The sequence below is a fragment of the Cygnus atratus genome, chromosome 10, assembly GCF_013377495.2.
Source record: "Cygnus atratus isolate AKBS03 ecotype Queensland, Australia chromosome 10, CAtr_DNAZoo_HiC_assembly, whole genome shotgun sequence".
NCBI lineage: Eukaryota > Metazoa > Chordata > Aves > Anseriformes > Anatidae > Cygnus > Cygnus atratus.
This window is the reverse complement of record NC_066371.1, coordinates 20,815,015-20,831,885: the sequence shown is the minus strand read 5'-3', so window position 1 is coordinate 20,831,885 and position 16,871 is coordinate 20,815,015. Positions and strand designations below refer to the sequence as shown.

Below are 16,871 nucleotides of genomic sequence, written 5' to 3'. Positions count from 1 at the left end.
ATTACTATTTGCTTAATTTGAGATGGAAAGAAAAAAATGATTATCATTACCATAACTTCAGAAGTAGTTCATGATTCTTATTTTTTGCTTAAGGTGATAGATTCTGAATACATGTCTAGAAAATATTTTATTCAAATAAGCCCTGAACTTCCACTAGCTAAGCTTGAGAACATAGCAGGTGAGAAGCATCAGTCTGGATTCTACAAGTTAATAAGTGACTTGCATATAGCAGCTGCTGTGCCTTCTTAAACAGTAACAGATGCTTGTGACACTTGGTGCTCTACTAAACAGAATGTCAACCAACTAATTCTTTTTCAGTTTACAGTCCTCACGTTATTTATAGCCAAATATAGTTTCCTGTATAAGATAGAATAGAAATTAGTACCAGTTTTATTTGCTACACTTCCTTTTGTTGCAGCTAAAGTGGAGCAGGTTAAGTCTGAATAGACTTGAAGCCTGGCATATCCAAACAGCTAGTACAGCAAACTCCCTTTTTTCTCTTGCCTACTTCAGTCAGAGCTTTTGAAGTTTGTACTATAAGACAGCATCCTACTTTTGCTAAAGTTTCTGACACTAAAAACGTTATAAATGAAGATACAACTCAATCTGAATTTAGTAATATTTATAAGAGGCAAGTAAACAGCGCTGGGTGCGCGGGGAGTCTCTACCAACACGCGCACACAACCGTCAAACTTTCTAAATATATAGAACATGACTTTTACATATTCATAAGAAACCCGAGTACGCCTATACATATGTACAATCAGAAAAGGTACCAACTGAAACATAAACATGGCAAAGTTTTCCAAATTCTGGCAAGTGTTTAACAAACAATCTGTTAAGTCTATTACTATTAATGTCCATGACTGGGGAGCATAGTTGGAGTTGGTAATCCTGGTTGAAGTGCTCCCATATCTTCCATGACTTCATTAATTTTTCTCAGATCATATAACAGTCTCTATTTTCCATTCCTTTTCTTGATTACAAACACCGGAGAATTCCAGGGCTAGTCGTGGGAACAGTATGTCTCGCTTTAAGTTGTTAAGCAACTCGGCCTTCGGGCCTTATGTATCCTATTCCTTCTGGATCGAAGGGAAACAGATCCGGCTCCTTTTCAGGGCCTGTAGGGCCTGGATCAAAAGGAACGTCCAGGTCACCACGGGGCGTAACAGCAAAGGCCTGCGATGGCAGTAGCGGCGGGGGGGCCGATGGTGTAGCAGAAGGATCGGTGGACGAGCCCGCAGCTCCCTCGCTATCTGGCAAACCACACGTTTCTGATTGTGGTCGCACACGGCTCTTCAAGGCCTCAGTCTGCTCGCCAGGCGCCAAGCAATCCCACCTCAACCCTGTCGTTTTTAGTAGCGGAGTCCCACACCTTGACCTCTATTTGGTCCCATGTTTCAGGATCATAAACTGTCTGAATAAGCTGTAAGGTTACCAGGACAGTCTTTGTTTCTAAGGACGTATGATTGCCCATAATGCGCAACCGCTTACCTTCGGCCAGAGAGGGGCAGTTGTGTGCGCGGGTCCGCTTCTCTCAGCTTGAGCTTCTTTCCAGCTCCGGTGCGCCTATTTCCACCGACTTTCTATACGAGCTTCTTTGAGCTGTTTGCTGAGTTTGGCCGAACCTATCTTCATTAGGCGATCAGTGTCCTGTTCCCGTCCTGGTCCCTGTTCTGTTAGCCTGTCCCTGTTCCTGTTGTTCATGTCCCTGTTCGGGTGCCATTCGTGGCGTAACGACCACACGGACACCAGGGTTCTTTTAGGATCAGTAACTGCTACTACTTTATTGATGACAGAACTTCATCATATCGTGTTGCATCCCATACTGAGGACAGGCTCCCTTCTTATACCATTCGCCCCACAGCAGTCCTTTCCCGCTAACTCTTCATTGGTCAAACAACTTTGCCCAGCAACTTCCATGTCTTAACGGCAGGAGAACAAGCAACCCGAGACGGCATGACGTCTCCTGAATCACCATTCTTTGTTCCCTCTAAACTCTTTACATTCCTGATGGCCTCATCATTAAGAGTCCGATGTTATCGCCAACAACCACGGGGCTTGTCGACCCCCACGGCCACGCTCCCACATCTCCCCCTTCTTTATTAACATCAACCATCTTCTTGACACGAATTATTACTCCATATATCACAAAGATAATCCTGATTTATGCTTATCTGTTTTCAAGAAATACATCCACAAAATTTTAGCATGGGAATTCATCTATTGCTCTCTAGTCTTCTGGTCTTCTCTGCTTTTATGTACTGTTTTATTCCTGAAGAACATGTACTTATTAGTTTATATTTTCTTGTTGCAACTATATATTTAAGGTGACTTTAAAAATATACTAATTTCTATGGCAAAATACACATGGGTTTTGCCTTTACACAATAATGCATTTTTATTTTGTCTTTGAATCATCAGCTCAAGCGAAGATGTATTTTTTTTTTTCAAATAAAGTATTTCAGATTTCACTACAGAATATTTCATCATTAACCTCAGAAAAACAGAGTAATGGAAAGTATGCTCCATTGACTAACCAAATAACAGAACATAAAACCACACTGAAGACACTCCATAGTTTCATAACATTGTTCAATATATCTCCTGACCACAATTCTTTCAAGCTTCAATGAAGATTTTAAGAATTAAGAAGGAAATACTTCATAGAAAATAGATATTCTACCTACTACATAAGTGGTATCTCGAGCTGACAATTCAATTCTACGTGAACATAACATTAAAGGAGATACAAGTTAGTACCTTTGATTTTCTGTATACCTGAGATGTATCTGTAAGTGATCTACCCAAGCAGTACTAAATAAATAGTGGTCATCCATGCAAACTTAAGCACTTTGCTTCTCCAAAGCATAATTTAAACATACTGACAGAAACAGAATTGCTAGTGAATTTTCACTAACCCGTGTGCCTCTAATCCATGTATTTGTATATTGCCTTTCCAATAGTTTTAATGTAGCATGAACCAGCTGTAGTAACACAGCTGTAGTAGTGGAATCCATCCTGTTCTTCCACCTCCAACAGAAAACCAAAACAATAGCTTCCATAAAGATCCTAATCACCAGCTCTAGTGCCTGGTGCCCCAAAGTCTGTTCTACGTGAGGGTAAGGATTACTCACAAATAACTCAGCCTACAGTTTTACATCTTGCTTTAGCCAGATATTTACGGGTAGAACTTTTCTTGAAATTGACAGAACCAACTGCAATCAGCAAAATCAGCAATTTTTTTTTCCTCCCCTGTAGGAAACCAAAAATAATTATTGCTCTTAAGCACTCTGACAACACTAATAAGAATCTCTAGCAAGGGACCAGGTCCCCACAGCAGTTGGTGCTATGCAATCATGGACAAAAAGCTCAGTCATAGTTCTTAAACGTATATACTAATACATTTGTATATATTTTGTATAATCTAATATACATTGAATGCATGTTTTCTACAGTCTTTATTTGCTTACCAAATAAAAGCTTTGAGTAACCAATCATACTGCAAACATCCATCAGCTTGGCTTCATAGGCTTGGCTTTATTCATCACCCACCACATTCCTAACAGAGCCATGGGGAAAGACTTGGGAAAGTAACCAGCATCTACAAGTGGCATTGAATCATAGAATCATTAGGGTTGGAAAAGACCTCCAAGATCACCGGCTCCAACCATCCATCCTACTCTCAATGTCACCCACTAAACCATATCCCTAAGCACCAAGTCCAACTTTTATTGAAGATACTGTAGCAAAGGAAAATGTCCTTGAAATATCTCTGAAGAAAGTAAGTTCTCTTGATTAGTCTTCGTTATATCATTATTCTATCATGAGTGTTCTGAATGGGAAAACAAGACTCTTAGTTTCATCCCCACCAGCCTAGCTGTGCAGCTCTGACTGGCGGACTACACATACCTGGGCATTTTTGTCATTTTCCACGGAATTTTATGGCATCCCCCCGATACATTTTAATACAGCTTAACCTCCACTGAATGAAACTGGCGAGATTTAGAGGAGGCAGCCAATCGAGGGGCAGGCCCTGTGGCAGTCGCATAGGGGCGGCAGCTGCTGAGCCCCCTGAGGGGAGCCTCCCAGCTCCCGCCGGCCAAGTTTCTCAACGACCCCACGGCGCTGTCGGCCACGTTTCTTTCCAGCGAAATGCCTCCTGTTATCCCGCCCAGGGCCGGGGAGGAACAAGCTCAAGCACTCCCGGGGCGGGACGGGGAGGTCTCCTCAGCGCCGGGGCCGCTGTGAGGGGCGAAGCCCGGGGCCCTGCCTCGGCCGCCGTGCGTGAGGCGGACTTCGGCCCGCGGCCGCTCCGGGGGTTTTCGACACCGCCCCGGGCCAGCCGAGCGCCTTTCCCCGACGGGCAAAGGGCGCCTTGCTGCGGGAGAGCCCAGCCCGCCCCGCTCCCCTGCCCGGCCTCCCCCGGCGCTTCCCAGGGACCGTGCCCGGGCGTGCGAGTGAGTGAGTGGGGCCGGCGGGGGCTGAGGGGAGAAGGGCCGGGGGGAGCAAGCGTCTCCGAGGGAGGATCGGCAGGGAAAGGGGGTAACACGGCCCAGGGGTGCCCCGTCCAGGCCCTGGCCCCTCCTGTGGAGCAGCAGCGGCTGTGTGCCGCAGGTGGGTTGTTGAGAAAGAGCAGGGTGGGTGGGGTCGGTCAGCGAGAGCAGTTTCGGCTGTGGAGATGAAACCTCCCGCACCATTTCTGTGGGTAGATGAACTCTTGTTTACCTGCAAGACTAAAGGGAGAGTTACTCCAAAACAACCCCACAGCAGATAAATTTAAACTATGTACACAGCCTGCGGCAAAAGAGAGCAGGAGCTGCCGTTACCTGAGGGCTGCACATCCCTCCACCAGGCCCGGCAGGAGCAGGCTGCCCCAGCACCACACCAAAGGCTGGGCTGCGCCAGTCATGGGCACTGCCACCAGCAATCCACCTTTCTTGTTACACATTTTGCATCTGTCAGGGGATGGGAGCATCTTGGCCACAGTACAACGTACAATTCCAGTCAGCAACCATCTCCATGTAGTGTCCATATTGGTCTGGAGGAACCAGGGTGGGCTAGTGTGCAGGGAGGAGGCCCATGTGTGGGTGAACAGGGGGATCATATGATAAGAACTGTGCTTTAATATTAGTGTATGTTTTCTACTACGTATGTTGGATTTAAATTAAAGCAGAACAGCTTGATATTTAACCTCTGCACCTCAGAGCTTTAAAGCACAGAAATTTGTGAATCATCTACATGCTGATTTGCAGTCACTCAAATACCGTGGTGTGGACACTGTTGACTGACTTCACTCCCCACTCACTGCAAGATAAAAGTTAATTATCTCATTGATACTCTGTCTCTCCTGTTCCATTTTAATGGGTTCATTGATGTAAAACAAAAACAACACCAACAAAAACATAAAATAACATCTAAATATAAATCTGGTAAATTTATGTGATGGAGCAGATTCAAAATACTGCTTCAGTAACTTCAAAGGAACATTAGAGAGTCTGCTTATTTTTTTGTTCGTAATTCGGCCTCCTAGCCCAGACAGCAGGCACCATAACTGTCTTGGTACATGTCTTGGATCATTTTTATTTCCAGCTTTATCAGAGAACAGCACAGCTCTGATTGGTTAACAGTAATGATTCCCAATGCCCTCTAACCTTTCTAGATTAGCCACCTCATCCACCTACAGACCCACTCGGCTACTGCCCATTTTTCAGTATGTCCACTTGTGCAAGCAAGGCACTTAACCTCTTTGTCTTGGACTGACAGTCCTTTAAATCTAAAGGTCTAGAAATAAGGTCCCTGGGCTGACTTCTAAGACTTTTGCTTAGCTTTCTTGCAGGAGGACAAGCTGATTTAATCCTCAGATGTCCTATGCAGCTTTTTTCTTTGTCTCCCCAGTCCTTTTCCAAAAATCAGAACAGAACAAAAAGAAGTAATTCATTTTTCACCTTTCGTATGTTTGCTATACTTCAGAAAAGTCTCTTCTCACACATGACCCCAAATCAGCCACCATAGAGTAGCAGTGGTAGGTACCAATAGGTTAAGTGAACGTCTGTTTCTCCTGCAAACTTAGTACTGCATTCAGAAACATTACAAGGATGCAAGGAGCCCCTAACAGCTAACTTAAGAATTCCACTGCCCACTTCTAGCTACCTAGTGTAAGATTACAGATATTCTTACATCACAGCAACAGTTTTCCTGCTAAGGTGCTCTTGCTCTCCTCACTCTTAGAAGAATGCTGTCCCTCGGCCCACTTATCAGTATCTACCTGGAAAGCAGATACCATTTTTAAAGTGAGCTCCAGATTTTAAAGCTCACAGAATACAGCAACATAAAATGTAGTTATTGTATGTACTTCTGCAGGGCTGCTTGCTGATTCTTGAGGAATCTCGTGATGTGTATGTTCATAAAGGGGTCATGATATACAAGGATTCAGATAAAGACATTCAGTAATAATCCAGTAAGACAAAAATACAACTTTTTGTTTGTAAGTACCAAACATTTCATTAGAACCAGGCTGTTTACATCTCCTTAAATCAATATATTTTGCTTTGACATAGCCACCATAATATTTAATACAGCTGCCCATAAAACTAAAAGCTCCCTCCTGGGTAAGCGTCAGTTAGCATCACCAGCAAATCTCAGAGCCTCAGATGTACCTATTGGGATACCAATTTGATTTTTGCAGTTACAGGAGCAGGTAGAAAACCAACCAAAACCCACTTTTGTTGAAATACAGTTCTTAGGAACATGACGTGGGCTATAAATTCTCATCCTCAAAAGAGCAGGATGAAACTAAGTTTAGAAAGAAGACATTAAATTTGACTGATGCTCTCCAGTTCAAAGACTCCTGCAAAATTCCATAAAGCTATAAAAGGATTTGAACATTGATAAACCCATGTATGCTCATAGAGGTGCATACATTGTCAGAGAGCAAAGTATCATCATGTTCTAGTTCCAGAACTTAATGATACCAGTCTCTTCAATATACATTTGAATTGCTCTATGAGTTTCAAAGTCTGCATGCACGGGAGGCTCTTAACAAACAAGCTTTTAAAAAGATCTAGACTTCAGTAATAGTATCCTAGCATGAGACAGGACATGAACACCTAGTCCCATAACATCAATGCTTCCTTTTTATTGTTGTTTGAGATAACACCTTCAGGAGCTCAACAGGCACAGCTTATGCTGTAGCAAACTGTAGAACTGCAGCCTCCAGCACTGCCCCTTAGATTGTAGCACAGGGTAACACACTCTAACTGAATGTTATTTCAGGGATTCCACAGTCTACTCTGGCTCTTGTAGCCAGCACCTACGTAGGTCATAGGCTTTGCAGCCAGCAGCCTGTTCAGAAAGCACAGTAATGTTTGTTGGTATTATAGATCCCATGCCAAAATAAACAGACCAGTATGTCTTCCTTATGTAATTGACCAAGAACCTTTCACAGATTATCAGGGCCAAAGCCCATACTCCAGCAAACCCCATCAGCTATCTGCTGTTCCTGTGAAATGCTGTGACCGACCAGTTCTCTAGATTAAGCATATATCCTTTAGAATTGTAGCCGTTCTCATCACTAATAAAACAACACAAGTAAAACCTCTCTGCCTTTCTGTTCTCCTCTGCTGCATCACCAGAAATTGTAAAGCTTTCTTCTGATGAAACAACCCTTCTAATATTCTCCATCTGTAAAAGATAACCCCCCCAACTTCAGCTGGGATTCATTTTGAATTAGCCAAGTGAGAATCAGGTGTGTCATTCTCAACTTAGACCTATACCTTGCATCTTTTTTTTTTTTTCCTTTGGCTAGGGCAACTGTTTTTCCACAGTTGGTCATTCATGTTCTAGAAAATTCAGGATTTGTACAGCTTATTACTATCCTTCCTAGAGAAAAGTAAAAGTATGCTTCCCATACGTTCCCTGAGAGAAAACCACATTTGCATGTGAGAGCATACATTAAATTGTAAATAAATACAGTTCCACATGGAAGACTTCTAACATTAATTAAGGACTGCATATAATGTTGCTACAGAGTTGGGCCTTCAGGGTTTGTGTGTATTCTCACAAACTAGAGATTTCTCTCACAAAATTGTAGAGTTTCACATGAGAGAATGAGTACAGTTCTATTCCACCTTTTAGTAAGGAAAAAAAAAAAAGCTATTTCAATGATTCATTAAGACACTTTTCTGTGAAAATAAACATTTTACGACAATGTGGGGCTTATATCATAAAATATTGGATAACTATGAAACTTAAGTGTAAGAAAATCAACATTAACAACCTAATTCCTTTCTGAAAAAAATAGATTTCACAAACATAATATAGTGTTGAATATATTTCCAGGAGCAAGCTTGCCTGTCTTTTTCAGATGGGCAGTACATTACAGCATACCAGCCCCTGGAGAGGTTGCTGTTCCTAGAATCCACAGCAACCCTTTAGATAGAAGCCATGGGACAGGAAAAATTAGCTTTTACAATCCAAGGATATCTATCAATTTTTACTAAATGTACCAAGAGTAATGGTTTCAAAGGGAGAGCAAGAGAGACACACTTCAAACTGGCCAGCAGCATTGGTACTTTGGCACTTAAATGGGCTGTGAAAATCTTGGATTTAGTCCCTGCACCTGAACCCCTGGAACACGCAGCTCAACCTGTGCTGCTTGCAAGGCTCACAGGCATTTCTGAAGGTTAAAAATTGCAATTCCAACTGAGCCTCAGGATCTGGTGTTACTGGATTGTAGCTGTACTCGGAGCACTCTTGCAGGATCTGGTTTTAGTAATAAATAAAACACGTTAAACATGGCAGAGGGATTGGAATTAGATGATCTTTAAAGTCACTTCCAACCCAAACCATTTTGGGTAGTAAGGGAGAAGCCACAGATGTACAAATTGCGTCTTTACCTATGTTACCTCAAAAACAGCAGTTTTTCAACTTGGGGATAGCTGAAAATTAATTTCACTGTTACATGTACTTTGTAGAGAGCCATCCTAGTTTTGATCTGGCAGAACTACAGCAGGAATACTCATCCCATTGTGTTCCCAACTGAATCATGTACATGGTTGTGAATTGGCTGTGCACTATCACTGACTCACAAACTTACAGAGCAGTGTATGAGATTGTTGTTTTTCTTAAATTCTCATCTACTAGAGGCAGATGAAGACAGACTTCCAGGTAAACAAAGGTGTCCATTCCTTATGGTCTTAGCAAATACTTGAAAATGTGCTGCAGGTATTCACCTCATGAACCAGAAGCAAATCAAAATCAGGCTGCATGTAATACAAAATACTGTGCCACTCAACTGGTGCGTATAATGCATCAAAAGAATAAGACAGCAAGTTTCAAAGTAAATTATCGTTTTATTGGCATTGTAGTTAACCTTTAGGATAGTGAGAATGGGTGAAGTATGACGATTTTACCTGAAAATGATGGACATTTTAGAGGTCATACACTGTATTAATGGTTATGTTTTAATTAGGATTTCTTGTTTGTTTGTTTTTCTAGGACAAAACACCCAATTCTGGAGGAAATACTGTAGGAACGATGTTCTTAGTAAAGATGTTCTACTTAATCAAAGGAGTTAAATGTTACAGTCCTGTGAGTCAGATGCACAAAGTAACAGGAGCTCTGTTTAAAGCACACCTGTTAAGGAACACATTGGGCAACAACGAATCATTCACAATCGCACGTGCATTGTCTCAGCTTAGTTCTGAAAAGGCAAACTCTTATAATTATGTCATTGTTGGAGCTGGATCAGCCGGGTGTGTATTAGCCAACAGGTTGACTGAAGACCCTCTCAGTACTGTACTACTTTTGGAAGCAGGCCCTAAAGATACCCTTCTAGGTAGTAAGAGGCTGATGTGGAAGATTCATATGCCTGCTGCATTAACTTACAACCTCTGTGATGAGAAATATAACTGGTATTACCACACAACTTCACAGAAACATATGGATAATCGGATTATGTACTGGCCCCGAGGAAGAGTGTGGGGTGGTTCCTCTTCTCTCAATGCAATGGTGTATATTCGTGGGCATGCTGAAGATTATAATCGATGGAGCAGAGAAGGGGCTGTAGGATGGGACTATGAACATTGCTTGCCCTATTTTAAGAAGGCACAAACGCATGAACTGGGACCAGATCAGTATAGAGGTGGAAAAGGACCTCTGCATGTGTCAAGAGGGAAAACAAACCATCCTCTTCATCACGCATTCCTGGAGGCAACTCAGCAAGCTGGGTATCCCTTCACAGATGATATGAATGGCTATCAGCAAGAAGGATTTGGCTGGATGGACATGACTGTACACAAAGGTAAATCATAAATGATTCCTTAAGGAATTTGTGTTTCTGACCCACCAGAAGTGCTTCTGAAAGCATTTTAGAATACAGACATATAACCTGCACTTTCAGTTGTTTGGTTTGCTGAACAGCTACTGCACTCTAAATGTACATGTATTCATTTCACAGCAGCTTGTTATCAGTCTAGGCTGTATTTCATTGAAATTTGGGTTGGCATCCAGGTCTTGATTCATAGTTAAATTTGGGAGAGTAGGTTTGCAGAATGTCACTGAGAAGTTTGTTATGTTAAAATAAAATCTTTAGTTATTATATCAAAGCACATTTGCTTTGAACTCTAAAGAAGAGTGTATAAAACCTGTATAAACATCCTGATTGGTATTGGTGAAAATCTTGAAGAATACTTAGCATGACTATTTTGATTTTCAATGTTAATATAAATTGTAGGTCAAAGATGGAGCGCAGCTAGTGCTTACCTTCACCCAGCCATATCCCGCCCAAATTTGTCAATCACAGAGAAGACACTTGTAACAAAAATCTTGTTTCAAGGAACAAAATCCATTGGTGTTGAGTATTTGAAAAATGGTCAAATGAAAAAGGTAAGAGATTTTTATTTTCCAGTATAAAATACATTATTCAAAGCAAAATTTAAAAAAGACAGAAAGACGGAAGGAAGGAAGGAGGGAAGGGAAGGGAAGGGAGGGAGGGAGGGAGGAAGGAAGGAAGGAAGGAAGGAAGGAAGGAAGGAAGGAAGGAAAGATAAAGAGAAGGAGAAAAAGAGAGAGAGAGAGAGGGAGAAAGAAAGAAAGAAAGAAAGAAAGAAAGAGAAAGAAAGAAAGAAAACATGTTACAAGTGATGCTTCACTATACAAAATATAAGCTTTCCGAAACTGTTTTCTCTTCCTGTGTAGGATTCCTTGTGAGTTACTTTATAGCAAGTGATATTTCAGTTGTCTTGATTTAGAGATTAACATCTCCATTATATTTCCCTCTAAGGCATTTTCAGAATTGCTTTTCAGAAATCCCAGCATTTCAGCACACTAGTCAATATACAGAGACAGTGTACAATTACAGCATAGGTTCCAGCTCGAAACATTACACAACACTCTTGTGTAACATCAAGTTATGGCTTGTCCCTTCAGACTGAAAGCTTGAGCATTTCTTTTTGCTGAAAGACAGGAAAACATTTGGAATAGGAAAAATGTGGGGGAAGGGTGTCTAATCTGGCTCATAATAGTATCTGAACAGAAGCTCTTGATGTGTCACTTACATTCAGATCAAGCTTAATAACGTCAGGACTTTTGCGCTTGTTTCATTTTAGGCTTTTGCCAGTAAAGAAGTTATTTTAAGTGGAGGTGCCATAAATTCTCCACAGCTGCTTATGTTGTCTGGGATTGGCAATGCAGATGATCTAAAAAAACTGGGGATCCCTGTTGTTTGCCACCTTCCTGGTAACTTTATTACTTCTTTCAAACTTGTACCTTCCTAAGGAGGCAATTCAGACCATTAAATGGAATGAATCCATGAAATTTGTTTGTCTTTATGTCAAGTTGTATGGACAGAAACTAATAGTGTTACAAATCTGTGGAAATGCACTGATTTTAGAACGCAGCAATAACCTCCTACAGTTTCTTCACTATATTTGATAGTGGAAAATGCCTTTCTGAAAAATGCCACTGAATAACTTTAAAGCAGCATATTTAGAATTTTGGATGGGTGGTTTTGATCCACAACAGATTTCATAAGCTTCCATCGTCATATATATTCAAAGATGGAAGAAATAACATAAACTTTTCCTTTAAACTAGAAAATCTAGCATTGTATTTAGAAGTCATATCTGGCAATTTTAGAACAAGTGATATGTCTGCCATTTAACTTTCTATTTTCATTCTAGTTATACTATGTTTATGTAAAACCTTGTTCTGACATGAGCAAAAGGCTGATATGACTCATGGTCTTGGTGTTAGTCATCACTGCCCTTGTAAGAGGTTAGTTTAGTTCCCATTTATGCTGTTTTCTGGTAGCAAATGTTATGTATAATTGTTCTCTGTGAAATAACTTTTTCTTTTCTTCTCCCTCCTGCCCCATTTTTAAACATTTAATCAGGAGTAGGCCAGAATCTTCAAGATCACTTAGAAGTGTACGTCCAGCAAAAGTGCACCAAACCTATCACTCTGTATAGTGCACAAAAGCCGGTTAGCATGGCAAGGATTGGTCTAGAATGGCTTTGGAAGTTCACAGGTATGAAAAAAAGTATGCAATTGTTCCACTGTTGATCACTTCTGAATTATTACAGCCTTTTGTCTGTGAATTTCGAAGTCTTTATATAAATTGTTTTTCATGTCTACTAAATAATTGGATCCTGCAAATGGGCCTAAAAGATTTCTTTTTCTTACAGGTAGGAGTCTTTTTAAATTGTTATGTCTTAAGTATCAAGTGAGGTTTTAAACATTTTTTTTAACACATGTAAATCTCCTTAATTTTAAGAAAATAATCTACTTTTAAATCTTGGTGCCACTGATAAAAGCTGTTTTAAAAAATAAAAATGAAGAAAAAAAATCTATTTAGAAATAGGTATTGTATAGATAAAAATGTACTGCAAATTTGTTTTTCGTTATCTCACCCCAAATGAAGTATTTTGTTTTTCTGACCAGAACCCGTTAGGCTTGCAGGTAAATAAGAGTGACTTCTGTTAAAAATGACACTGTAATTTTATAATAATCCAGCTGTAAGTTGTATTTTATAAAGAATCTGTAAAAGTCATCATTGAAATCAGTAAAATAGTTTGGCCAAACTCAAGGACTTCATCTCCTGCTTAATCCTTATGTTAGCAGCTGATCCAAAGCGATGATTTATGCTGTGTACATGTGGCATTTTACCATGCAAGTAAATGTGTATTGAGGGCTGAATCATGGTGTTAAATGGATTTGAAAATAACATAATATGGGGGGGCACTGTAGCCTCTTCATCTTTTCCCTTCAGGGTAGGCACTGGGGATGGCTCTGCCTGTTACATGTGACTAATGGGATAGTTATGCTGCATGTCATGGAGCATGCAGTGCAGTGATATCAGGGTGCTGCAGCTGGTTCCCTCCACACCTGTCAGGATATTGATTACAAATCTGCCTCTGGCAGTGCTTCTGCCAGTTACACTGAGGTAACTATAACATCCCACTCTCAAATAACTGGAATTTCCAAAATTAGATGTAGTTACAGTTACCTAGTGATTCAGAAGTAGGTGAAAGTGGTGCATATTTCTTAAATTGCAAGCTGTTCATAAACATTTGCATTCCTTGCAGTTTCCACTGTATATATGCATTATAAACTGTAGTGAAACAAGGGTTAAGAAGAAGTGGATTTATTGCTGTTCTGAGGTCTTGTAATGGCTTTTTCTCTCTCATTTACACTCTCTAGGTGATGGAGCCACTGCCCACTTAGAATCTGGTGGGTTTATTCGAAGTGAGCCGGGAGTTCCTCACCCTGACATTCAGTTCCACTTTCTTCCTTCTCAGGTGATTGATCATGGTCGCATTGCTTCCACAATGGAAGCTTACCAGGTGAGTTTTTGAAGAACATATTCCAGTAATGTTCTGTAGCAATTAGCAAGTAGGCTTACCCTTTAGTATAATCATCGCTAATTTGGCTATATACAGGAAAATACCTTTTTCATTATTACACAAAGACTTGGCTTAACCTCCTACATTGGGGAAAAATATAGGCTTATTGTTTGATATTGCTACCAAAATTATGTTGCTTTTTATCTTTGGGAAAGTATTTAAGTATTTGCACTACTGAGCTGCCATAGTGCTGTTCATTAGGATACCATTGTGTTAGATGCTGTACAAAACTAACCCAAGGTGTTCCCTGTTCCACTGCAGTTTAGGCAGAGGTGTAAGCTAGAATATATGAGGCCACTCATTTATTCGTTGAACAAATCCAAGGCCCATTTTAGAATGTGATTTTGATCCAAGAGTCTGTTGTAATGCTGGGGAACTGTCACTGAATATACATATTTTTTCTTGCTGATCTCTTCAGTGATAGTAGTTTGGTCTGACTGCTGATAGGACTAGAATGCTGTGCTACTGGTAAATTGGAATGATTGTACTTTAAATTAAAAGAAAGCTGTGAATTGTAAAGACAGGTATATTCCCTTCCCCTTATAGAATGTCTTATTTACAGTTTAGGTTGGATATTAGGAAGAACTTCTTTACTGAAAGGGTTGTTAGGCATTGGAATAGGCTGCCCGGGGAAGCAGTTGAGTCACCATCCCTGGAGGTCTTTAAAAGACATTTAGATGTAGAGCTTAGTGATATGGTTTAGCAGAGGACTTGTTAGTGTTAGGTCAGAGGTTGGACTAGGTGATCTCGGAGGTCTCTTCCAACCTAGACGATTCTGTGATTCTCTAAATTTATAAAATTCTGTAAATTTGTAAAAAATATTCTGTAAATATATAAAATGGAAAAATATTCATACTTTGACTTATTTCATTATCTTCCTTTAACATTTACATTTGCTTAATTTGTAAAATCTTGAAAAAAAAATCACACTGAATTTGGAAATGTGTCTGGTGGGATTGTGTCATGAGCATAGTATGGCTGTTGCAGGTCCACGTGGGCCCCATGAGGAGCACAAGTGTGGGCTGGCTGAAGCTGAAAAGTACAGACCCAAAGGCCCATCCAATCATTGAGCCTAACTACATGTCCACAGGTAAAAGCAGCCTCTCCTTCATCTGATTAACCACTCATTTCCTGCCCATTTCAGTAGAATTTCACATCTACTCAACACCAGTTCAGAAGTGATGGTTGGTGCATTGTTATTTAATTTTAAAGTCAGTTAATATCAAAGAGGCCTCTGTGCAAAGCACTGTATAAACCTAAAGAATTCTGCACTGCAGATGCCATCAGTTCTTAACATTTGCCTGGGTTATGCTCATTTCTTCTCCTTATTCCTTTTTGAGAGTGTGCCAGATATGTAGCAATTTTGCTCACAGTGAATGTAAATATCTGTGACTTTAAAAACTGTTCTGCTTTATTTTGGCCTTCAGCAATAAGTGGGAGACTTCCCCTCCAGCCTTCCTTCTTTGATGCTATTTTTTTCTGTTATGTAAGAGTGCACTTACAGTCCTCTTATTTTCTTTCCTTACAGAAAGAGATATTTGGGAATTCCGCCAGTGCATCAAGCTGACCAGGGAGATCTTTGCTCAGAAAGCTTTTGAAAAATTTCGTGGGCCTGAAATTCAACCAGGAAACCATGTTCAGTCTGACAAAGAAATAGATGCTTTCATAAGACAGAAGGCTGATAGCGCTTATCATCCTTCCTGCACCTGTAAAATGGGTCAGCTTTCAGATAGCACTGCTGTAGTTGATCCCCAAACAAAAGTAATTGGTGTTGAAAATTTGAGAGTAGTAGATGCCTCAATAATGCCCAGTATTGTCAGTGGGAATTTGAATGCCCCAACTATTATGATAGCAGAGAAAGCTGCAGACATAATTAAGGGGCTTCCGTCACTTCAGGAGAAAAATGCTCCTGTATATAAGCCCAAGACCTTAGAAACACAACGATAAACAATGTTGCCATACTTTTATACTTTTGCCACTTAGTCTTTCAGTCTTTCATCAGCATGTTGGTATGTCACACTGGACATGCCAACCAAATAAAAGCTATGCAAAAAGCAACCATTAATTTGATCCATTCTCTTATAGAAGATTATCTAATCAGTTTTTTAATCAGTTGGCTCAAGTTTCATTTTAAATAGGAAGAGATTAATGTGTGCTATTTTGAAAACCTTTATGATATGCCTTGCTATTTAAAGGAAGAATTTTAACTGTTTTGAGAGCATTACCCACGGTAACAGCTAGTTAGCATTCTCCATGTGCTGAAAAGAATGGTTAAGTAAGCATTTATTTAACTTCTTATTCACAGACCAAAGTAGTATCAGCATTGATAGGAGAGACACCTACATGATGTTCCTCCCTTTTTATGGGAGGAATGCACAGTTTACAAATCCTCACTGAACGTTAGACTTTATCATACCTAGCAGTCTTAACTATATAGTATTCAGAAAGAAGACATACGTCTTTATCAAAAAATGATTTTTTTAGTAAATGATGATCAAAAGCTGATGTTTATAAAAATATACTGAAAAACTGGATTTCCTTGCTTTTATTGCAAGAACTATAGTAGAATTCAGTTTACATTTTTAGCTGATTTAGTTGTGCTGCTTTATCATGTATCATAGTAAGAGTCCATGCTCCCGATAACTTCCTTAAAGTCACTGGTCTTTGCTCAAAGGTGAGTGTGTACAAAAGATATTTCTCAGCAAATACTCAATCATGAGTCATCTATCACTAAAATTAATTAATAAAATAGAGCCAAGGTAGTTTTAAAATGGAAGTTTACTCAAAATAGCTGCATTAAATAAGATATCAGTGACGTAGGAAGAGATCTTTTTAAATTAGTGTCCTGGTTTTAGCTAGGATAGAGTTAATTTTCCTCCTAGTAGCTGGTAGGGTGCTATGTTTTGGGTTAGGATGAGAAGAGCGCTGATAACATGCTGATGTTTTAATTGTTGCAGAGCAGTGCTT

The 16,871-nt window shown here is 40.1% G+C and overlaps 1 protein-coding gene across 2 annotated transcripts; it reads left to right on the top strand.

Moving 5' to 3' along the window:
- Window positions 1-4,173: 4,173 nt before the first annotated feature.
- On the top strand, window positions 4,174-15,959 carry CHDH (choline dehydrogenase). 2 transcript variants are annotated; one of them, XM_035558431.2, is made up of 8 exons: window positions 4,174-4,460; window positions 9,499-10,303; window positions 10,736-10,887; window positions 11,610-11,739; window positions 12,395-12,529; window positions 13,702-13,844; window positions 14,892-14,994; window positions 15,433-15,959. In XM_035558431.2, the coding sequence occupies exons 2-8, from the start codon at window positions 9,538-9,540 to the stop codon at window positions 15,849-15,851; spliced, it is 1,848 nt and encodes a 615-aa protein (XP_035414324.1). In that variant the 5' UTR covers window positions 4,174-4,460; window positions 9,499-9,537; the 3' UTR covers window positions 15,852-15,959. The 2 variants fall into 2 exon arrangements, with proteins under 2 accessions (XP_035414324.1, XP_035414326.1); XM_035558433.2 differs by having other exon boundaries at window positions 4,225-4,464.
- Window positions 15,960-16,871: the final 912 nt, after the last annotated feature.

What these genes read in the sequence shown, in the direction of transcription:
- CHDH (XM_035558431.2), top strand. Translation starts at nt 9,538, where the DNA reads ATGTTCTTAGTAAAGATGTTCTACTTAATCAAAGGAGTTAAATGTTAC. An exon ending in AAAATGGTCAAATGAAAAAG is followed by an intron (nt 10,888 to 11,609) that starts GTAAGAGATTTT and finishes GTTTCATTTTAG; the next exon opens with GCTTTTGCCAGTAAAGAAGT. An exon ending in TGTTGTTTGCCACCTTCCTG is followed by an intron (nt 11,740 to 12,394) that starts GTAACTTTATTA and finishes ACATTTAATCAG; the next exon opens with GAGTAGGCCAGAATCTTCAA.